At 40.0% G+C, this 24,850-nt stretch overlaps 1 protein-coding gene across 1 annotated transcript in view; it reads left to right on the forward strand.

Moving 5' to 3' along the window:
- Positions 1-24,850, forward strand: part of LOC136361954 (PHD finger protein 21B-like) — a 61,989-nt gene that overhangs the window by 12,490 nt on the left and 24,649 nt on the right. The window contains exon 4 of the mRNA XM_066320235.1: positions 11,779-11,871. Within this exon, the coding sequence (XP_066176332.1) occupies positions 11,779-11,871 (93 nt within the window). The remainder of the gene's footprint in view (positions 1-11,778; positions 11,872-24,850) is intronic.

Below are 24,850 nucleotides of genomic sequence, written 5' to 3' on the forward strand. Positions count from 1 at the left end.
AGTAGCTTTCCTTATCAACATTCAACTTTTTTGACCAATGGCACGGTATAAATAACCCTGTTTGAGTAAGAGCCACTCAGTCTAAAAAAGCATTGGCCATTTCATGCTGTAAGAGTTCTCATTGTAGCTTCCTGGCAATCATTTTGGATTTAGAATATCTTTTTAAGAAAGATGGGGTGAAACTTTTTACAAGGTCATATAGTGACTGGACAGGGGAGAATGGCTTCAAACTGACAGAAGGCAGAGTTGGATGGGATATTGGGAAGGAATTCTTCCCTGTGAGGGTGGTGAGGCACTGGCCCAGGTTGCCCAGAGAAGCTGTGGATGCCCCATCCCTGGAAGTGTCCAGGGTCAGGTTGGATGGAGCAGCCTGGGATAGTGGAAGGTGTTCCTGCCCATGGCAGGGGATGGAATGGGATGATCAATAAGGTCCCTTCCAATCCAAACCATTCTATGATTCCATGATTGTCCGATTTAAAGAAAAAAGAAAAAAAAAGGAGTATAAAAATCTTCTTTCATTTTATCTCTGGGAATGATGTGATTGAAGTCCTGATCTCTTCAATGGTATCCCTATGGATACACACTCAGCCTTTCATTGGGCTAAGACTCATAAAGGTCTGTGGCTCTGCCTCTGTGAAGACTTCATTGTTGTACCATCTGATTTGCCTAGTAGGCAAGCTCAAAGCACGACATATTTTCTCCCTGTGTCTTTTATTTCTAGCAAAAATGATTTAGACCAGCTCTTTGGAAGAACTCCAGTGCTGAAGGGCATCTGGCTGCGTGGAGCTCAAAGATCCTCAGTCTGTGCTCAGTAGCATTCAGGCCTGGGCCCAGGTGAAATCCAGGGATGCCTCTATTCCTACCAGTCATATTCCAAAAAGAAATGCTTGCACCAGGGCATTGTGGGAACTGCTGTGACGTGAACAAGGGTGAACAACAAGGCAACAAGGGCATTAATTAAAATTGTTTGTTCTCTTTTCCCCCAAGTCCTCTCTAAGCCACTGGGCCGCGAAACCACATCATTTCTTCTGCCTAATTCTGACTAATTTAGCAGAAAAGCTTGAAAGAAGAGTCTTCCTCCCAAGTCTGTTCTGTTCTGATAGTTGAATGATTCAGAGCCATGTGTGAGTGTACGATATGAAATCTTCCTGCTCTGGAGTAGGTGGTTGGACTCCCAAGAAACTAGTTGAAGGAAGAGATGGGAAGGAGGAGAGGAAAGCACAGCTGTCGTGGAGTGTGCTTTGAATGAAGTTGGTTAACCACAGGCTGGTCTCCAGGGGCTCAGGGAGGTGAAACCCAGTGGGAATGAAGCAGGTCTCCTCTTTCAGAGCAAAGTACAAACACATGGAATCAGTAGTGCAGCAGCACACATCAATGCAGCATCTCAGGAAGGAAAGGAGATTTTCTACTTACTACTTCTAAAATTTCCTCTCTCTATCATTGAAGGGAAGCACTGGTGCTCACTTTGGTATATTATAACTCTGGAAAAGTATTATGTGTAATATACTGTGGTCTGAAAAGTACGCTTATGAAGTCACATATATAAATATATCTGTATATGTTTATGATTTTATTTATATAAGCATAAATTTACCAAATCCTTTTACTATCTGAACATAAAAGAACTGCCTTTTTATTTGGATTATCAAAGAACCAATTACATTTGTAAAGTGAATACTGTAGAGTTTATTACTCTCCAAAACTAAATATGGCTATTTTCTTTTACTAGTAGAGAGCATTACATAGCAGTATCTGCAATGATTATTCACAACTGCAGTCCTAGAACTGTGCAATACCAAAGTTAGGAATTCAATAGCAATGGTAATTCCACCATATTGTGCTGAAGCAATATTTTCCATTGAGTTTTCTTCAGGGATAAGTAGCCTAATATTGCTGAGCAGTCTGCCTAAAAAGTGTATAGTGCATGCTGATGGGATTTACTGCACATCCAAGTTAACATTTGCTGAGAAAGTTGCTGCTTCCTTTTTTTTATCCTAACAACTATATTAACTGCATAATTTTTAAATCGGTTGCATTTATACACACTTTATATGGAATTCAGGCAAAATTTTCTTGCACTTTCCCCAGGTTCTAGTCTAAAGGAAGTGACTTTCGGTACCAACATCCAGTTAGTATGGCTGAACTGATATAATAGCTTCTTTTGTCAAAAAGGGTTGGAATTGCCATTCCGTTTTCTTTTTGAGTTATATCTTTCTCCACCCCCCTCCTCATTTTCTCTGCCACCTTAGCTAAGAAACATTGCTTTTCCCCTTGTCTTTATTCTGTTGCTTGTTGGATACTTTCCCTAGCAAATTCAGCTTTCTTCTGCTTAGCCAATTGGATTAGCTTAGGTCAGGCCTGACAAAAGGTACTGTCTGGCAGCAAGCAATTTTGTCACCTCAGGTTGTCACTTCCCTCATATTTTCCAGTTCTTCTGAGTTACAGAAGAACACCTAACATTCAGAGCAAAGTTTACAAAAACAGCTCTGAGCCCAGTGGGTGCTGAGGTGGAATCATACGGAATTCTAATTTTTCAGTAGCTGCTGGTAGGCTGCATGGGCCATTTGGATAGGTGAGGATTCCTAAGGGTCATTTCCTCCTTTATTTTTTCATCCCCTTGTCTACCCTTTTCATACTGCAATCTTCATACCCTGCAGCTGTGGTAGGACAGAGGTGCTTTAGTATCTGCTGGGTCTGTTGAAGAATTTCACTCCTGCCTGAGCTCACTTAAGGGAGAGGTGTGAAACTGCTTTGTGTGACACTGTTCATGCATTTTCCCTCTAGTTGGGAATATTTCTGCAAACTGTGAACACAGAACAAGTAATTTGAAAATATTAGTCATTAAAACCACATCAACCTGGAACAGTTGAGTAGTTAAACAGCAAACCTTTTATGAATCATCTGGGCAAGAGTCTATAGGTGTGATCACAGCTGCTGAGTCTTGCTGCAACTCATTGACATTATGCTCATTTGTGCAGGAGGTGGAGACTTAATTAGTTAAATACGGTTTCTGAATAAAGGCTACAAATCACAGAACAAGTATGTGCGTGCTAATGCATTTGGCATACCCAAACTTTATTTTATTTTCTTTTATTTTCTTCTGATTCAGAAATTTAGAGTGTGATCTAATGCCTGTGGAAAAAATCATAATAAAAATATTTATTTAATTATTTGTTTTTTATAGTATATGCAGAAATCATTTATAATCCTTTTGCTTTTAAAAAATGATGCATTTAAAAAACTACTGACCAGTAAATAATATGGTGCAAACTGTGTTTAGGAGCAGGCATTTGGCACAGCTGTCTCCTTGTGTAAATAATCAGCAGGATTTCTGAAACAGGGAAAATTGTGGACTGTATTCATTGTGTTTCCCTTTGCCAGAATACATACCTACAGTGTGTCCAGAGTTTGTATTTTCCAGTGCACCCAGATGGCAATGTGCAAGTGGCAAGAAGTAGAGATAGTGCTCTGAAAATCTTATGGTAAAAGCAGAGATAAATTGGGTGGTGCCCTGAAAAGGCTGAGAGCCACAGGAAAAGCAGAACATTGCTTGCTTCATCTCTGCATATTCTCTTCTGATACCTGCATGAGCTGTGATACCACCTTGGGCTTCCCTGCAAATGAGTGGTGATGAAAGGGATGAATACAAACACCTCAGCAGCAACTAAGAATTTGGTTTTCAAAGCAGGTGTGGAATTTGAGGTGGAACTTTGCCTCCTACTGCTTATGGGTACCCCCATGCAGAGAGCTGTTCCAGGACAAAAGTCCAAGCCATTGTTAATTGGCTATAAGGTGGGTTGTTTTAAATTGTATTTTTGGTGCCCAAAGAAAAGATGGTTTCAAAAATATTGGTATTTTGAAAAGGGAACAGGACATGTATTTCCAATTGTCTACTTCATAACAATCATAAATTGCATATGAAAACATGATTAATGAATTTGGAGTAAAGGGAGAGGATCTGGGGAGAACAAACACTTTTAAAACCTGTAAAATAAACCTTTATGTTTCTATGAAATTCCAGTTAAATTACTGTTTACACAAAATATGTGTCTGAAATAACAGCCTCTTTAGAATACAATTAAATGTGAAACTGATACTTTATTCCATCAGTTGATTGGAAATACCATGCACAGTGATTTCGCCATATTTTTGAAAATGAAGAATGGTTTCCACTGGTTTTTATGCAAGTTGAGTCTAGAAGGAAAGAAATAATATGTACCTGAACATGCCTTTCAGGAGCCTCAAAGTTATGTCCGAAGGCCTGGTGCTTTTATTGGTGGACTCTATGGAAAAATGATAGTGTTCAGATGTTTAGGTGAGCTAGAGGACAGCACTTATCTGGGATTCGTGAGGGAAGGGGCAGCAAGTTTTAGGTCAAATCAATTTGGAGGCTGCATATAGCGCTTGGCACTTATATAAAGCAAGCTCAAGGTTGAATGCAGCATTCAAGTTGTAAAATGGATGTAGAATGGGTAAAAAAACCCCTGCAATTACTTCAGCGATGATCCATTCAGGTTAAGAATTTTCATCTTTGCTGTTGCCATAGCAATCTGTTCCCCTGTCACTACCACATTAAAAATCCATTCTGTAAAACTGTTGTTGCCAATATTGAACACATAACAGACAAAAACATTTTTTTTTAATAGCTCAGGTTCAACATGAAGAAGACCTAGATCATAAAAAGATGCATACATTCTTTAAAAAGAAGAAAATTAGTATTTCCATAATTCATTGCAGGAGCACAATATTTGTGCTGCAGTATTGAGGTCGGTGTAAAATAACTTGCAAATAATCCAGCAATGCAGTGTCAGTTGAGCTCAAATAATTGAACTGTTCAGCTGAGATACAACAAACCCATATGTTCCCGAGTTAAACTCTTATTTTGGTAACGTGCTGTAGAACTGTGTCTCTCTTTAACCTTCTGTTACTGGTTGAATCTGATTTTCTTCAGTGATTGACTGGAGTGATTTTACTTATCCTGGTGTAATTCTGGAATGGGAGAACAGTTATGTCCCCTAACAGCTTTACATCTGTGATGTAATCCTAAACTGCTCATGGACACAAGCTCTGCAATGAGTTTGTACAGATAATGAATTGTAGCAATAAGTCCTTAAGCATTTGTTAGTACATCTAAAGGAGGGGGAAAGCAATTTATAATTCAAAGCAAACATAGCAATGGTTTGACAAATGTATGTACCCAAGCTGAGTAAAATTCAAATATTTTTCAATAGAAATACAATGTCTAGATACATACATATGTGTGTGTGTGTGTTTGTTTTGCGTGTTATTCATTCAGGACTGAAAGGCAGAAGCTTGCTTAAATCACAAATAGTCCTAAGATTTGGAAACTCAGACATTGACTAAATAAGTCATAACATAACAGCTGGAAACTGAATGGATGGCCCTTAGTCTGATCACTGATAACATAGGACTTTGTTTCTGCTGCAGCATCCTTTTATCCTCTGACCATCTCTAGACTTCATCCTTTGAATTCTTATTCTCTGTCCATGCCATACTTCTTTGTTTCACTTTTTATGTCTTCCCCTTGCTACTCTCCCCATACTTCTATCCCTCAGTTGTCTTTGAGAGCCTTTTTCCAGGGATGGTATTGATTTATTGCAGGACAACCACAGCAGGTTCATAGACTATGCTGAGTTGGAAGGGACCCACAAGGATCATTGAATACAACTCCTATTGGTTACTCCTGTAGTTACAATTCAAGGCATTAATAGAAATGATGGCAAAAAATGTCCTTTTTTTTTAACTGCACTTGGCAGTATCTCCTAAATTTTTCATTTTCTTTTGATTGAATGGGAGAAACTGCTTCTTTCTTTTTTTTTTTTTTTTTTTTTTGATGACGCAACTTCCAAAGTCTTTTAATGCAACTCTGTCCTCTTGTTTGGGGGCTTGAGTTGGTTTTCCTATTTTAAATTATTAGTGTTTTCTTAGTGAATAAACTGACCAGTGAAAGGGATGATTTTGTGATTTCATCTGATCCTTTCACCTGTTTTTGAAATTTGAAGTGTGGCTCTTTGGAACGTGCTGCTGGATGACATTTACCCAGTGGAGACTGCAGGTCCCCTCCACAGTGGGCCTTGCTGCATTCCTGTCTGAGAGAATCTGTGGATTGCTCCACCCAAACTGTGTCCCTGACATGCCAGATCCCTGTCTGCCTGTGGAGATGGGGGTTGGGAAGTGTCTTGTGTCCCTGCCACATGTTTTCATTATCCAGTAACTCCGGCAGTGAGGGATGGAGTGGTTGAGATTTCTGTTCCAGTCCAGGGCTGGAGCTTGAGGAACAGTTAGCAAAAGATCATGAGCTCCCTAAATGCTTCTGGATGTAAAGTTTAGTGAATTGGACAGTAGGAAACACTCCTGATGAATTTGTTCTTATTTGAAAAAGCCCAACTGTATAGAGTTTGGTTTAAACACATACTAAGCTGAGGCCAACTGAAACTTGGCTCTTAACTTTCCCCCATCCCTTCACATTGTAGATGTTTCAGGGGGTCACTAGAAAAGCCCAAGTAGCTTTAGACAGAGGAGAGATTCAGAAATATCTTTGACTTTTATGGAGTTTTTTCATTAAAATTCTTAGAGCTGTAAATGTAGAAGTAAGAAACTCATCTTTACAAAAGTGCTGTTATTCAGCACTCATAAAATAATCTTTTAAATTATTATTTCTGGTTTTATCAATAAATTAGTACAAAATGCTTAAAGGCCAAGCATTGCCAGAAAAATGTGTTTTCAGCTTGTTAATCAGAGGTTTGTAAGAATGTGCACCAGCTTCCTCTTTGGATTGTCTTGGTTTAGATAGACAGGTATCTGCCAGGGAAGATTAGAGTCTCCCTTGGAATGGAGAATGTTAGCCTCCTCCCCTTTTCCAAATCATTATAAATATGCAATTAAAAGGCTGTTCAATCAGGCAAAGATTTTGGGAATAGGTATAGTAGTTCTTTACTAGGGATATTAGAAATACAAATGTTGTTGTACAAAAGATTAAGCAAACAAAGAAACCAAACAAGAAATACTAGAAAACCCTGAACAGAGTCAGAAATACAACCTGACACCCTGTTGGTCAGAGTGTTGTAAACTGTCCAAAAGTAAACCCTCCTGGAGTGGCAGATGTGGTCCTGTTGGAAGCAGAGATGGTCCTGTAGGGAAAAGGGTCTCGAGGTGGGTCCAGTCTTCCTTTGGGAGTCCCATGAGAACACTGGATGTCTGGTGACACTTGTGGCTCCTTTTTATCTACATAGAAATGGTTTGGCTCCTCCTCCCTGGATAGAGCATCTCACAATAGGATGATGTAACATGTCATGTAATTGGTGAGCCTTAATGGCCCATTAACAGAAGATATCCCCATGGGGGTAATGAGAGGGTGAGCAGTGATAAGAAACAATGCCCCACCCAGTTTTAACAGCTGACTTGTTATCAAAAAGGCAGCTGCCCCCTCCCTTCTGGAGTTACAAAAGTTAAAGAAAAATAACACCTTCCCAACCGGGTTTCAACAGATAGAATAGAATAAACTTTTTTTTTTTTTTTTTTTTTTTTTTCGGTTGCATAACCCAAGACAAGATAAACTGGAAAAGAAGAAGAAAAAAAGGAAAAGGTATCCATCGATAAAAATGATAGTGTGGAATTACTGAGTGGCTAGTCTTCGATCCACCAGGCCCACTATGGCCTGGACAGTCAGGGCATGAAAACAGGTGTCTCTGCTAACAGGAGGAACAAAAGTTTATTTTTCTGCTTATTGGGGAGGTATCTTGATTAGTCACCTCCTGAAGCCCATGGGCTTGAGCTGAGGGCCCAACTTGAGCTGATGTATCAAGGGGAGTGTGAGCAGGATTTGACATGTCATAGCTTGAGCCATGGGAAATTTGTCCAGTTCTCATTGCGTGGCCAAGGGCATCAGACAAGGACACTTATGTTTTTATTTCCCAGGAGACACCTTAAGTTTTAGCTTTCATGTTTTTCAGATTCTGTGCTGCCTTGGTGTGTAGTTCTGAGCCTCATATTAAGTGTCAGTCAGCTCTCTTCACAGAGAAAACAAATCCTTTTCCAGCTTGAGACCAGGGACAACTGTTACAAGTTTTCAGGCCCCAAAACACAGTGGTAGACTGAAGAGAGAAAACAAGAAGGACAGGACTTCATAATCTGAAGCTGAAATTGTACAATTAAACCCCAATATGCAAATAGAACCAAAACTTAAAAAAGTGTGAGACCTCATGGCCAGCCATCCATTTTGTGACCATTTTGGGTCCATCTTGGGTGTAGCCCTGGCCAGGCTCTTCTCCTGCCCAAGGTGTATCTGTAAAGGCTTTAAAATAAATATTTACTTTATTCTCTTAGCTCTGTCTAGTCTCTGTTCCAGGCCAGCCTTCCCAAGGCATCACAGGCAAGTGGTTTTATCTTCTCATTTATGTACATCTTGAACAAGAACCAAGCAATGTAAATTGTATCCAGAGCCAAACTGGTCAACCACCCATCCTGGCACCTGCACCTCCTTCTTTACAGAGACCACAACTTGGATTCTCTGTTTCATACTTCTCTTCTTTCACTCATTGTCATGGAGACATCCTTGTCTGCCTAAAAATTAGGCCATTTGAATGGAGCTGTCCATGCATGGATGAGATGAGGTTAATCAGTCATATGGATAAGACACTGGAAGTCTAGCTTGCATTTCCACCTACAGCCCTGACCATTATCATTTTACCTCTAAATGTAGATTTATTTTCATCACTACAAGGGAGACAATAATACTGACCTAGGTGAAGTACATGGCAATAACAGATGAAATGTGTTACAGGAGAAGTACAGAGGTCATTGCATTCTTGAATAGCTTGAGCTAGTTATTGCCCAAGCTGAGAAATAGTAACAAAACAATGTAAATAGTGAAAAATAAAATAGATTCTTCGATGTCCTTCTGTCTGAACATACTGTAGTGCTAATATTAACATGAGATTAAAGTTCTCATTTTTTTCCTTGGCTATATGATTTCTATGCTGAGATTGTTTCCTTAATTATTAAGTAGCAGATCCTTACTGTAAAACCATTTGTAAACAGAGGGCTGCGCTTCTGTCACTGAAAATTTCATAACTTAAGAGTGCCACTATTTGGTTTTGTACTTTTGAGTTTCCCATAGAACTGCTACTTCAGGAAAATAAATCTGATTAAAGTTTTGAATGTGCCGGTGACAGAACTGACGGTAGTTCATTTCTCTGCTACTCACAGATGATTCATCCTGACTTTGCCTTCAAATGAAGCTGAGGGAGCAGTACAGAGTAGTTTTGTGGTGTTTCTTGTTTGTTCTCTCTTTCCCATTTCTTTTGTCTCAATCATTCACTGTTTTGAAACTTGAACCAGAATTGGCCCAGCAGTGCACCCAGGGCAGAGTAATTCTGTTCTAGTTGCTTGGATGGTTTTTTATTCCCTGGAGATATTTGAAGTAATACAAGAGAAGAGCTTTGTTGCTCAGACATGAAGTTTTTTGTGCATCTTAACAAGTGACATAACTCCATCTTACTTAACATCTCAGTAATTTGATTCTTATCTTTATAATCAGTTCCCGATTTCATTCAGTGTCAGCACATTGTATTTTAATGGCATCACAGAATCATTAAGGTTGGAAAAGACATCCAAGATCATTAAGTCCAACCTTGGACTGAATACCACCATGCCAACCACCATGAATTTTGTTGTCCAGTTAGAAAATCTTTGCAAATCCTTGTGTATCTGTAGGAATGGGAATATTTGATTGTGTGTATGGCAGGTCAGAGGCAACCAGCCTTTAAAGCACAACTTTCCAGAAAGAAGAACTTTTTGTTTTTAACTTTCTGTAGAGGGTATCTGTACAGCCCAGGAGAAGTAGTGGTGCCCCTGATATTTCCTAGTAAACCTTGGACTGTGTGGTGAAAGAAATCTCATTTATGATAGTAGGAAAATATTGATCTTACTTGTGATAAGATTTCTGTAGCATGAGTTGGAAAGTTCCCTTTGGTATTTGCCCTAAAAAATCTGAATCTGGGCTGAATTGATTACAGTTCATGCTAATATTAAGCAGAAGTTATGATAAGTCTAATAAATGCCCATAGCAGTAGGTGGCAGCTCAATTTCTCCTTCTCCCAAGTCTGCAGTAGTTCATCATATTCTTGCCTGTGTGTGAGGCTGTGATAGGGTAGACAGGGTAATGAAGTTGTTCAGTCAGATCCTTCCCATTGTTTTTAGTCCATGTGTCACCCTATAAGGAAACTGTGGCAGAAATATCCCCTTCTGTTGCTCACCCTGCTGCCAGAACCTTTATTTCTAAAGGAAGGTGTAATTTACTTGTTTTATCATCCATGGATGAAAATGCTGCTCTCTCTGCCCTCTTTCCCTCTTCTCTTGGCTTGAGATAGAATTTTAATGGAGTATATTTTTCCGTGGATAATCCAGGGTACTGGTAACCCATGAGTACTCAAGAAAAATTGTCTTGTATGTTTATAACTGTTCAGCTCTCCTTGTTGTTTTACTCAGGCAAATCTTCTTCAAATGTTAATCTTTGCTGAATATGCAACATCACACCCCCAAATGTCCCTGACAGGAGTAGCAGAGGTAAAAATATAAACGCTGTAGGAGTAGTTTATTAAGAATATTCTGCCTGAATACACTTGTTATTTCTTATCAAACACTGGAGACAGAATGAAATAGACTGTTTTGCCACTCTGGGTGAGGTCTGAGGAGAACATATCAGCATGGATGTGACACAGTTTCACTTTCCTTGAGCTGATTATGTTATACTTTCTTTTCTACTGACAAATTTCATTACCAGATTGGGGTAATAATGGCATATTTTATCTTGCTGGCTGTGATCCAAAACCATGGTTCAGAGCAGAGTTAAACTTAGACGAATTCAGTTGAACCTATATTTTTTCTCCATATTAGCTACTTCTAACAGCCTGATAAGATTTTGTGTTTGGTGACTAAGTGTCTCTTGCTGTTGTAATGACAGTCATCTGCTTGCTTGTATTGCTGTGTCATCCCAACAGTAATAACAAAGTGCTAGATGAACTTTGTCTTAAGAATATGGGCCAGTTAACCAAAGTATGAACTTTTGGTTAGAAGCTGTGGCTTCCCCATCCCTGGAAATGTCCAAGGCCATGCTGGATGGGGGTTGGAGCAACCTGGTCTGGTGGAAAGTGTCCCTGCCCATGTTGGGGGGTAAAATTGGGTGATCTTTAAGGTCCCTTCCAATCCAAGCCATTCCTTGATTCTATTAATTGAAATCAGGGATGAAAGATGCTGAAGGGGAAAAGTTAGGTGTCTTCTTTTCATATATGGCCCAATCATAAATTTATAGCTGTTTATTCCATCCTATCTTAAATAAGCTTTGAATAAATTCGGTATACAACTAAGAAAAGGGTGAGTAACAATAATAAACATGGATAGTAATAGATGCTGTGTTGCCCAAATGGGTTTTATCTTAGCTGAATGTTGTGTGGCAGTGTGCTGTAGTAGATTTATAGGCAGCTTTTAATTTTAATAATTCAGTGTTTACTATTTCCTGAGGCACAGCAAATATCTCTTTGTGACCCTGGCTACCATGAAATGCATCATCGTACCAATGCATGTCACTGTGGTGCATTTCAGATCTCTTTAGAAAACAGTCTGGTGCTTAAAGAGCCTTCAGCCATGGCAGCTGGGAAGGGAAAAAGGGCTGGAAGGGAACTGCTGCCTTGGAGAGATTCTGTCTGGGAAAGCTTTGCAATTGTTTTAAGGTGTTTTCAAATGTTTTTCTTCCAACAGGCTTTGGGAACTATCACTGCAGTGCCCATTAAGGTTCCTCAGGTCAGCTCCTTGCAGAGGTTGGCAGGACAAGGACCAGCAGTGCTACCTCAGGTACAAAATACAGTTTCAAAGAGGGGGTTGTGTCATTTTGTACATATTCTCTGCTCCTGTCTAGTGCCCGGGCCTGGGTGCATCAGCACACTGATTTTGCAGAGTTGTTTTTTTCTTCAGTCCATGAAAAAAAAAAAAATTCTTCTGGGAGTTTACTGATAGCACAATGAAAAGCTATAAAATGTCATGTAGATTCATTGTGGAAGAGCAAAATACATATGGTGGAATATAAATTTATGCTTCAAAGTTGAATCACAAATCACAGAAGTGAAAATCTGCAATTCTGTAATTAAAAGAACTGGTGAAGTGTTAACCTTCCTGTTCAAGGTTTAACCCCATCTTCTGTTTCACTGATTATTTGCCTTGTCTATCCCAGTACAAAGTTCTGGCCCAGCTAACCTAGGTGACAGACCAAGAAAAGATTCTCTGAGTAAGAGTGAAAGGAGAATTGCGCTCACTGGTTTTTAAAATGTTTCAAACTGTCTTTGTTTCTGAACACCCACCACTGTTTCTATAACTATGCACTTTATTCCCCATTTCAACTCTCTTTCTCAAAATTTTTGGATGTCATTTTCAACAAGTGTTTTGCTGCAGTTCTATGGTTTGCTCTTTAAATTAATGATTACTAAGTATGAATATATTTCTCCCACTGTAGCCCTTAGAGCTCTATTTCTCATATATGAACAGTAGAAAAATGCTGAAGTTGATGATATATATTCTTCCTATTGTTCCTTTATTTTTTTCTAATTTATTTTTAGTGGCAGAATGTAGTAGAAGATCTGTGAGCTAAATTTACTTGGAGGAAGAAGTATTTCCAACACAAACTTATTGAATTCTCTCTTTAAATTACATTCTGTGGAAGGCGCAGTTGTGAACATAAAGTGAGGTTATAGTTTTCGTATCAAGTTCAAGACTTTGCTTTTCAGTTGTTCTTAGAACATAATAACATTTTGATTTCTGCCATTTTGGGGTGTGAAAGATGAGCAGATTGCTCCTGAAAATAGATGAGGTTCAAGAGCAGCTGAAAGACCTGTAACAGGGCCTAAATTATCATTTAGGTTGTGTTTCAGCAATGGTGATGGCATTGCAAATGCTGCACTTAAATAAGTACCAATGCTCTATGCTTTTGTTAAATAGAAAAGATTTCATTCAATGCTAGATTCAATTTTGAAGAATTGAAAAAAGTGGAGGAAGCAGATTTCCTCATCTTTTTGAAAGGAACACATCCTTTCTGTCTTGCTGGTGGCAGTATTTTTGTTTGTATTCCACTTTGTTTCACTCCCTTCCTGGTATAGCTTCAATTTCAGAGCTGTTTATGCAATCATACTTAATACTAATGAACTGCCAGAGCTTTTGTGGCTGCCCTGAGCCATAGTTCACTAACCTTTTTATTTAGTGAATATTTCATATAGATAGGATGGGGAATAACTGCCTAGCAATCTCATTTCTGAAAAACTAGAAATTAAGTAGGCAGCTGTATGTCAGACTGTGTTATCAGGGGTGTGTCTTATCCCCTGAGTTTTTTCTGGCTTTTTCACAGGCCTACAACGGGTCAGCTTCTTCAGCAACAGCCTGTCCCATTTACATGTCAGTCCTCCTTTATGCTTCTTCATGGTCCATATGTTCCTCTCCCCCTCCAAGCTCACAGAGAAGTTTAAAATTTCCATATAGTTTCCTAGTGAGGAGCTCCCTCCGTCCATCAAACATCCCTCCTTTGTGCTCAGTGTCTGCAGAGATACCAGGTTTTCATCTACAAGTGGAAAGTTTGGCTTCTAATTAAATAGTCAGATGTCTTGAAAATAGATTTTGATACAGCCATGGATGGAAGTGGTGCAAAGCTCATTCCCCAGGTACAGCTGGATGCAGGTGATCTGGGAGGCCACTGTAACTCTGCAGAACTGTGTCACTGTGAGGGCTGTCCTTGGTGGGAACTTAGGGTGAGTGCATAGTCACCTCTGGTCCAGGAAAACTGGAAATTTCAGATGGAAATATAAAAATTACAGTGGATGTGGATACCGTGCAGATGTTACGGTAAACAAATCATCTCTTTCTTCTTCCTTGTAGTGTTGTGAAAACAAACACCTAATTAAAAATTATTTTGGAAATTAAGAGGTGTATATTATCTTCCAGTAGGAAGGAGCTGGAAATCATGCAGAATTAAATCCTGTCACAGTCCATGTCATCAGCCTTTTCTCATCAGGCTTGGTCACAGACCAGGCTGCCCACTGACCTCCTTTTGTCCCTGTAGGTGACAAGCAAGGCCCCATACCTTGCTCTGAGTTACTGGCACAGTCCTGCCATTCTAGCACTGACATTTGGAGACACAAATTCCCATCTCCCAAACATACCAACAAGTTAAGTCCAGCTGGGTTTGGCATCTGCTAAAACCTTCACTTTGTTTGCCCACGTAGCAGCCAATTGCTGGGACAGCAGAACCATGTTTATCACTCCTTTAGCAAGAATTCAGAGTATTTCACAGGGAATGAAAGCAGTGCTGTGTCCGGACTCGGATTTATCTGTAGCTTAATCTTGTTCTGGAAGGGATGGAACCTTCCCTGATCTCCATCTCTGCCAAGTCTAGTTGTGACAGTGATGAAACCAGAGCAGCAAAGGCTTCTGTGCTCTGGCAGCTGTGTGCATTTACACAAGTGTCCAGGTGTAGCTCGTGCAAGTGCAGTGGCAGATCCAGCTGCACTCACCTAATCTTTTGGGCTGCATATGCTGCTTCTCTGCAGGTCTGCGGAGAGATGGAAGGCCTGAGTGGAGCCCTTTTGGTATTCCTGCGGTTTTAGGAACCTACTTATACGTGAATTATCCTCTGGGAGTAGCTTTCCTCTAAGGTGGACAGATTGCACTTCTGTCTCAGGTGCATGTAGATAACTGGAAAAAATCCAAGTCAGTATCTGCATTCCTGGCAGCACATCAGCTGTTCTCTGGCATTTCTCATTTTGGCGAGTCTCATTATTTCTTTGGGATTTCAGTAATTCCCTTTGGATTTACAGATAGGCATAAATATTACCAGGCTGGCTGGACAGAAAGAGGGGACTCCTCCATTGTGAGGGTCCTCATCATGTCTACAGGGGTTTGATATATTTGACACTTTTGTGCTCCTCATATTGACAGCCTCTTTTGATTTACCCCATGCAGTCAAGCAAAACCATACTACACAAATAAAATGAGGCATTTAACAAGAGTTACGTAAAATAATGAAAACAGCTCCCTCATTTTCCACATTTGTACAGATACTTGTCATTTGTTTTGTTCATTTGAATGGGTTTATGATATGACCCCCTGGGAGCTTTTCCATCTGGGGAATGAAGTTTCAAAAATTTGCACATTCACAAATGGCAGCAAAATTCCATCACTTAGAACCGCTAATTAAGTGGTGAGCAAACAAACATTACTTACAAGTTCTTTGCACAATACAAACAATATTTTTTAGGAATTCATTATTTGCTCAAACAAGCTTCTTCGGCAGACATTTGTTCTTTCTTTTTTTTTTTTTCCAGAATATGAAATTATTTTTGCTTTCATCAAATAAGTGAGTTGTGATGTTTGAGAAGCTAATTCCAGATAGCCTTTCTTTCTCTTCTTACTTTGCTCTTTGAGGTTTCCAACTGAGTGAGATGCTTTGAAACTGCAGATTCTCCACTGCACTCTAGCAAGAAAATCCTAGAGGTCCTCTACTTAAACACTGTGGTACTCCTGAGGGATTCCTCTTCTTTATGGCACCATCTGCTCTAAGGAGGGAGTGGCATTCTGTCAGGTGGAGTTCCGCTTTCCAGCTGCAGAGCAAATATTCTGTCTATTTTGAACTGGTTTACAGACAAATATAAGTTGCACTGTAGCCACCTGGAGGTATATATGAAATGTTATTTTCTGTTCTTCAGCAGGAAGATTTTAAATTACAAGGTAATGATATTAAAATAAGCCTCCTGTTTTGTTGTCAGTAGCTTGGGCCTAGTCCACTCCTCATTCAAATTAATGGAGAGACTGTGACATTCTGAATGGCAGTTAATTCAGATCACAATGCTATTTCCCTGACCTATCTTTCCAGTGCTGGCTGAAGGCATGGTTTGGGATGGTTTTGCTCGTGACACTGCTGCTTAGAGGTTGGAGCTTCTGGAAGATTTCTTGAAAGAAAAACAACTTCTAAAGACAGAAATAAGTTTTGGGATGCTACTGTGTACTGTAGAAGAAATAGATTGGTCCACAGCAAAGTCTCTTTTTGTTTGCATCATGAGTCTAAAAAACCCCATGATTTTTAAGTGTAATGTGTTAACACTGTACATAGCCACTGGAGAGTGGAAAAGCAGTACTAAATGCGAGTCAGTCTTTCAAGAAAATAAGCTCACAGGCATACATATTTATATAAAAAGTTACACAGAATTGTGGAGTGGAGAGACAAGAATACTTTGTTGTTTGATTAAGAAAGGAATAATGGAACTGGGTAAAGTTGTTTTTACAATATCAGGGAGGAAAGGACTTTAATAACCTAAGGGATATTGTGAAACTTTCTGGTATATGACTCTCAGCACTTCCAGGGGAATGTGTTGGAATGCTACTGGAGGAGAAGAGAGAGAATCTAGTTGAAGGTAACTTAATCAGTGTGGTAAGCAACCAAGCAACAGTATTTAATATTCATCGTATGCATGCAGAAAACAAGGAAAATTACTTATTATAAAAGATTTGCAGAGGCCTGGCTGAACATGTAGCCCTTAATAAATGTAGTTATTAATCTGTTTTATTGTATATAAGCTCTTACACTGTGCTTGTCACAGTAATATAAGAAGTGTACTTGAAGCACCTTCTGGTAATGTGTTAGGCACCAAGATGAACATCTGATGTAAGCTATTTCTTCTCTTTTCCTTTGGGAAGAAGCACATACAGCTGAGAATTCTGCTTAGAATTTCTTTTTTATCAATTTGCTTGCTTTTATTGATCATGCTGCTATCAATTGCATGCCACCATAGAAAATTCTGGTGTAGAAATTGATGAGTGTGCTCGTAATTCTTAGAGAAGTATGGGACAGCTGCCTCAGCCTTGTTGTAGGGACTCCTTGCACCAAGGAGGCATGGCCAGCTTGGACTTTCATATTAAGTCTTTACAGGGAGAGCTTTGAAGATTGGAATGGAAATACAGTACTTTGTTGAAAGGTCTGTGGCAGTCTCAGTTCCACACTAGTGTTTGGGTTTGGTAGGTTGCCCTGTGCTGCTGAGAGAGGCAGTGGCTTGCTGCAGCACCTTCAAGGTATTTATTTTATACTGCTGCTGTGCAGCCAAGATAGGTGAAGGTGTGACTAAGGTGGTGCCATAAGAAGATTCCTTGTGGGTGCTAGCATGACAGAGTTTGGCAGTGGCAAGGAATCCAGTCTTCTGCAGTAAGTTTAAGGATAGATGTGTAGGGCAGATCAAGGAGGGCTACACTCAAGATGGACCTTTTCCAAAGGACTTCCCTCTGTTTTCTCTGCCTTTCTATTAGTGTCAGTTTTCAGTTCTTAACAAGAGAATTGATCTGGAGTGGTGCGGAAGGAGAAGCAACCCTAACCCCAACCCTAACTCCAGCTTGTTACTAATGCTTGAGACCTTCAGATCTGAGCAGTGTAGTAAGCACTTTGAAAAGGGCCTCCATAGAAGTCAACTCTCCCTGATAGTCTGCACATAGAATTCTAAAGTATCCATAAAAACCTCGGGAAACATTCAAGCCATTTTTACACCTGGCATGGTATCTTTTTCCCAATTGAAAACTCTTATGTTAACTCCATGTCAAATTCTGCTTTGAGGAGTAGCAGCAAATGAGAGGGTGACAAATTTCCCCTCCCTCCACTGATGCCGTTTGTATCCATGTGAAAGGCCAGTTGTACAAGCTTGCATTAGAACTCTGGGTGAATAACAGGAAGGCTTTCTTTATTTGCATGACTTCAGTAAAGGCTTGAAGGAATTAGCTGTGCTGCTGTCTGTGCTGTCTGACCCTTCATTTTCATCTCCTGGTGTCACAGCGTTTTGTGTGCTTATCTCTTGCTTAGGCTGTTAGCAGACAGAAATTATTTTTGTCCTTACTTTTATTATTATTGTCTTTTTCTTTTCTTTTCTTTTTTTCAGCCTAGTAAATGAGTTGGGTCTGGTTGAATCATCATAATGTGATGTTATTGTTGTCTAGAAGCAGGAAAAGCTCTCAAAGTGATGGACAGTGCAGAGGAGTGATATCCATGGTCTTTAAAGTGACACCAGATTTTGAGTCCAGGGAATGTCAGCTGTGTGGATTAGTTCAGAGCTTGCCTAAGGAAGAATATGGACAGGAGGAAACCAGATAGGTCTTCTCTTATCTGTGCCTAAGGGTTCAAGGACACTTTAAATTGAAGGAAGTTAATCATAGATGAGTATCTGTGAGAGAAGCAAGCTAACTTGTAATGCTGAAAAGAGTGGAAATGGAAGTAAGTTAGTGACTGGTTTGTGTAATCACAGTCTATCTTTTATATTCCCATTGTAATCCTAAACAATAAGGATTATTTTTTTTCCTCAGAGGCACAAAGATAGCTGCATGTTCAAGGACAGAATTGTTGTGCAGAAGGTAAAAAAAATCCTTGTCAACTTCAACTTGTACTTATTTTTTTGAATAGTACTGATTTTTATTTGCTGGTTTAATGGTAGTTTTCCCCCTTTGCAAATGGAAAAGAGACACTTAATGAACCATGAATTCAATAGTGGCAGTGCCAAACCAGAAAATATAGGCAGAACATACACAATCCATTAGCAAAAGTCAGTGAAGTTGCTGTGAAAATGCAGTTTTGTGTTTGTTGGAGTTTGACACTGGCTAGATGCCACACACCCACAAAAAATCATTCGGTCACTTTCCTATGCTATAGTAGGCAGAGGAGGGGGAAAGAAAAACCAAAAGGCTTTTGGTTTGGGGGTGAGATAAGGTTTAGGCGAAAACACTTTAAGGGCAAAACAGGCTCAAAACTTAGAAGGTATAAAGAAAAAATTTATTAACAGAATTAAAAGGGGATAATGAGAACTAAAACCTTTACAACACCTTTTTACTCCCCCACCCTCAGTCCTTCTTTCCTTCCCACTGACAGCACAGGGAGACAAAACATGTGGCTTTTAGTCAGTTCGTCACTTCTAAAAATCTTTCTTCAGTTCTTCTAGGGAGAGGAGTCTCTCCTGTTATGTCATGGGGTCCCTCCCACGGGAGACAGTTCTCTGTGAACTTCTCCAATGTGGTTCTAATTTTCACAAGTAGCAGTCCCACCTGACCTGCTGTAACCTGAGTCACTCCCACAGGCAAAATAGTCTTCCTGAACTACATGGCATGGGTCATTTTAGTTCATGGGGTGTCATTTTTCTAAGGATGAATTGTTCTAGTTTGGGAGCAAGGATCCTCTTTATCTTCTCTCTCTCTGTTCAAGTTTCCCACTAAAATACAGCTTCTCAGCATCCACGTTCTCCAGCATGAGCACCTTTTCTCATGCTGCAGGGGAACCTCTACATCCCCCCATGCACTTCATGAATTGCACTCGCTTTACTTTCTTAAATATGTCATCACAGAGGTGTTGCTATCTATGTTAATTGGCTTCGCAGCATGTCTGTTTTCAGAGCCAGCCTGCAATGGGTTTTGCCAGGCACAGAGGAAGCTTCTAGCAGCTTCCCACAGAAAAATCACTTCTGTGGCTGGCTTCTTCCCTCCTCACCAAAAAATTAAGCCATGCAAAACCAACACAGTGTTCAAAGTATTGATAATGTTTTTAATAACGAACTCCAACCTGACTGCCTCATGCCAACATCCAAACAAAAAGCAGAGCTGGCAGATTCCCACTCAAACATCGCACTCGGCAAAACTTCCATTTCTGTAGTACCAAGCAAAGCTGAAGGAGAAGAAAAACTAAATTAAATTGGGTTTGCCTTCTTAAAAACTGCCCAGGAGTTCTATTAGCTGCGTGTCACCTTTACACTAAAGTTAGCGGTCCATGACTAACAAATGAAATACCAAATGATGGCAGGTACACAGCACCTGGGAGATGCATGATCGAGTGTGTGCAATCTGAACACATGTCAAAATACTGCTGAGTGACTCCTGAGTTGTGTTGGGTGTAAACTGAGAGACCAGGGTTTGTTTTGAGGGGCTTGGTGCAGCTCTGGCCTTGCTGGAGTCTGCTCAAGTTTGCTATTGGTTTTGATCAGATCAAGATTTCTTCCCTGCTCCATCCAGAGTGGCAGGACTGAAAGTGTGGGCTGGAGCAGCTCCTTGGGTTTTGCCCTGCCTTTCACACCATCCTTCTGTAGGTTTACAGGCTAATATTCCAGGGGTATGCTAAGGAGAGGGTTGTTGTATATGAACTTGGGATTCACTGATTCTGGGTCATCTTGCCTGGGCTTTCTGCAATGAAAAATAACTTCTTTTTTGTGTAGCCCCATCAAGGGGAAGGAAGAAAAGAAAGAAATCATCCCTGTGGAAAGAAAAATAAGCTATGTTTATTTCAACATAGTTTATTATGTTCAGGTATTAGATCAGGCTGAAGATAATAGGAGCTTGTCAGGAAAGGAACTAAAAATGAACCAAGCTACAAATACTTGCATTTGAGTGAGTGGAGCAACCTGGATTTAGGGAGTGTCATTGCTGTAAAGTTAAGCAGATTTTTTTTTCCCATTATTTTTACTGATAAAAAAAGAAGAGACAGGGAGTCAGTCCTCAGCTGGCATAAATAGACACAGCTTTACTGAAGTCAATGTGCATCTGTTCATTCTGGTGGAGGATATGATTACCCGATATTGCACTCATTTCATCAACCATTGCTAATGTTTTCTGTGCAATCCTCTAAAGTTTTCAAGAATGAAAGCTCTGGCTGCTACTCCCAGCACTTTGCCTCTGTGACATATGAATTGTGCCAAATCCGTTTAGAGTTTTTGTTTTTAAGCTCTGAGTACAAGGGTGAAGTGAAAATAAAGTGTGAATACTGTTTTTTCTCTGAAAGGCAATGTGATATTGCACTGAGCAGAAAAACTTACTTTCATACAGATCAGCCCTGCTAGTATGAAGGGCTGATGGATGCTGAGCATGATCCAGCTGATATCTGATACAAGGGAAGGGGAGGGCTCTTCAGTGTTGCTGACAAAGCTGCAACAAGATCCAGGGACTGGAAGCTGAATTAGGTAAATTCAAACTTGCAATAAAATGCTAGTCATGAACATAAATATTCCAACAATTTACTGAAGCTCATCATTAAGAAAATACTAAAATAATTTAGTATTTTCTTTTAAAATCAGTCTTCTGTTTCTGGGAGAAATTGTATGGCCAGCCTGTGAGCCTGTGAGCTAGAGGATCACAGTGATCCTTTTTGGGTTTGCAATTGAAGTACACTGTGTTAACTTCCCTTCTTTCCTAGGTGTGAAGGAGAACACGTTTCCCAGAAATGCCCTTAAAAATTCTCGTAACACTTGCAGATCTTCACAGATGTAACTGTTTTAATTAAATCCTGTCCTTTGGGACTACATAGGCTTACCCACAGAGACTGGAGAAACTGTGTGACTTTCTTCCCTTCTCATTTTTCCCCATACTTGTTTGGGTTGGATCTTGAGGACTTCTTTTGTAAGAGATTTTCTTTCTCACTTTGTTTTTCTTTACTACAGGAGGTGAGTGGCTCAACCTGTTGGGATGTACCTCAGGAAGTAGATTGTCCATGATCACATTTTCCTTTGTCAGTGGTGACACACATCAGGCTCTCCCACCTCCACCACTCACCAGTTCATTCACCTCTGCAGTATTCAGCAATTTATGCTCTTGAGACCTTGAATGGTGTTTTTTGTGAAATGGAAGCCTTTGAGCTTCATATAGGGACATCTGGATGGAACTTAATTATATGGGATATACAAGAAGTCATGTTAGTCACAGGAGCTGAATCTTTCCTGACCTGAAACTCTTTAAAATAAATTAGAGGTTGTTGAACAAAAGAGCACTCTGTACATCTCACAGTACTGGGCTCTCTCTTATTTCCATGTCTGAAAAGCAGACAGCCCCCACCTAGGGAATGCTCAGATTTGAGAATATCTCCTTGAAAAACGTGCTCACCTGCAGCTAACTGAGGAGTACCAGTCTGAACATTGCCACAGGAAATGAAATGTTTCTGTTGTTGTGGGTGTTGAGGAAACTCAAGAACAACACAGGTTTACAAAATCATTGCATTCAAGGAGCAGCTCTCCTGCATTTTGAGCCCTGGTAGGTTCACATTCTGTTTTGATAGCTGTCAGAAGTTACATGAAAGATACTTTGGGGAAGAAGGGCTGATCTACAGGAGAATTGTTACTTGCAACACTTGCCAACAGTTGAAGTATTCTTTTGGTAACATACATGCTGTCTCTTTTTCTTTCTCTTTTCTTCTCGTTTACCCAACAATGGTGCCTTTTATTTCTGTAACTCTTTTGACAGGGACTGGTGTAATCCAACCTGTGCTACTCTCAGAAGAAAATTACTTTTTGATACCATGTGTGTGCAGTGCAGTCCATGACCTGCCCTAATTTTATTCTACCTCTTCTTCAGTGATTGCCAGCTTCCAGACTTTTGCTAGGGTCACTGTCCTTTCATCTCCCAGATTTAAGCTATGGTTTTGCCATGAGGGAAAGGAATTTATGCTGCCTTTTTCCTTCTTATTTTTTCTCTTCCTAGCTAACACTATTTATCTTCACAAATAACTGTAGCAGTTTGGGGTTTTAGGTGACACTCTGCCAAAGGTCTTTCATGTAGCTGTTTATTAAATGTTTATGCTTAGTGTTTATTTTCCGAGGGGAACATTCATAGGTATTGGAGCACAAGGGGCTTCTATGTGTGCTTTCTGTTTTGGATTCACACTTGCAGCAATAAATGTTATTTTCACTTTAAATTATTATAACTTTAACTCAGGAGCACCTGTAATGTTTGTTTCTGTAGTCAACCCTTTGTAATGGCAAATAATTGTGGTCTACCAAGGTTAGGTAAACTTGGCAGGGAGTTTACAGAGGCTTAGCCCATGAAAACAGCTATTCCTCTTCTGTATCACACGGTGGCAGAAAGTGCCCAGCATATGTTCTGTGCTGTACCAGTTTGGTAAGTCCTATCAGATAATTTCAGTACGCAGCACTTTATACAGAATGTAGTATTTTGGAAAATTATGTTTGTTTATCTGTGCAGGAAGAGCTTTTTTTACAGTGAAGTAATATATGTTCATCCACAGCTTGTGTATTACGGGTGTGTGTAGGTTTCACTGAGGTATTACATCATGCAGAAGAAAAGATAATTATATAGCTGGAATATATGTAGGCATTTAGTTTTAATTAGGCTTTTGATTAAACACAAAAGTGCAATTAAGAGTGACAGATACAGGAGATCCTGGTAGACTACATGACAGTTTTTGGCTAGAAAAACTCCCGAACTGATGGGTTTAAACCAATGCTTTGTGTACTACTTTTGAAAATAAGATCATTAACTAATCATGGATGTGAAGCTAATTACAGAGTCTTCCCTTAAACTACTTGACCAAGGTGTTTGTCTGGTATCTGAACTAAGCCAGTCAGATAATCATTACACAAGATGATTGCATAAAGAAAATGAGCAAAGAACCCTTCAGTTACTTTCAGGGTGTTTTGACTATATTCAAAGGGAATGCACAGCCTGTGCAGTGTTTTCAGTGGTTCTTCTCAAAGAAAATAACCAGAAAGTAATGGGGAAGTTCTTACGGTTCGTTGGAGTTCTGTGTGGTTTTTCATCATTTCACAGCAGGTCTCTGAGGCTTTCTTGTGTCAGCTGGAGTTGTGAGGTGAACACAGTGGCTTCCTGGCTCTGCATGAGTCTGCAGGACCTTGGGCAAACCTTTCCATCTCCTATGACTCCCATGAAAGGAATGTGAATGTCCCAAGCAGGACTGTGCCTCTGGTACCAGTTTTGCACTGCTTGTGGGTGTTGGGGTCCTATGGGGATGTTTGAGGGACAAGTTACCGAGACACAAAGAGCTTGCAACATGTGTGTTGCTGCATTTAATATTTGCTGTGGGGACAGAAGGGTTCCTTCTTGACATCATCAGGGATGATGGCCAGCCTTGAGAGATGGTTTTCTGCACACCAGTAAAGCCCTGTGTTTTCATTAAATTGCCTACTTACGCTCAAGGTTGAAGTTGGCACCATTTGAAGGGCTCCTGTAGACTCCAGCGTGGTGACACAGGCAGCTGTTTCCCGTATGTGTCAGAACTTGTCATTTTGTCTCACAGTATGGAAGGTGTCAGAAGTGACAAGACTAAATAAGCACGGAGGGAACTGGCTGTTTTATCTGGCTGTGTTAACGAATAAGCTGGGAATGAAGTTAACTCCATGTGAAGCAGTTTAAATTATTTATTTTCAATCCTGGAACTGTACTTAACATGTTGTTAAGGCAGAGCCATGTTGACAGAGTGATGTTAATTACACCTCTGGAAACACATCACAATAGCTGAAAACAATTGATTACAGCTATCATTAATGGCTCTGGGTACAGCTCCAGCTGTTGCAAAGCTGGGCAAACAGTCCTCTTCCATTCATGGAAGTTCCTCTTGCATCCTCCCACAGCTGCAAATTAGCTCTTTGATTTCTGCAACAAAACATTACGTTTGGTGGTTGTGGGTTTCTTGTATCACTCTCCTTATTTTATTTATTTTTTTGTGAACTAAGTGATTGTGTGACTGATCTCCTCTCCATTTGACATGGCATGTCATTAACATGTGGGGATGACCAATTCACCAGTATAAAAGCATACACTTTACTGTCCCTGTAAATACTTTCCCACAACTCCCTTAATTCATAGCAAAATGAATTCCCTTAATTCCCACAACTCTCTTAATTCAGCTCCCTCTTCTTAATTCATAGCAAAAGTGTTGTGTCTTTCAGAACAGGAAATTTTTGCATCTGGGTTTTCCAGTCTTTGCAAAGGCTTTGGCTTACACATCCCTACTGAGAACTGGATGTGACCAGCATTTGTA

This window comes from Sylvia atricapilla, chromosome 5, assembly GCF_009819655.1.
Source record: "Sylvia atricapilla isolate bSylAtr1 chromosome 5, bSylAtr1.pri, whole genome shotgun sequence".
NCBI classification, from domain to species: domain Eukaryota; kingdom Metazoa; phylum Chordata; class Aves; order Passeriformes; family Sylviidae; genus Sylvia; species Sylvia atricapilla.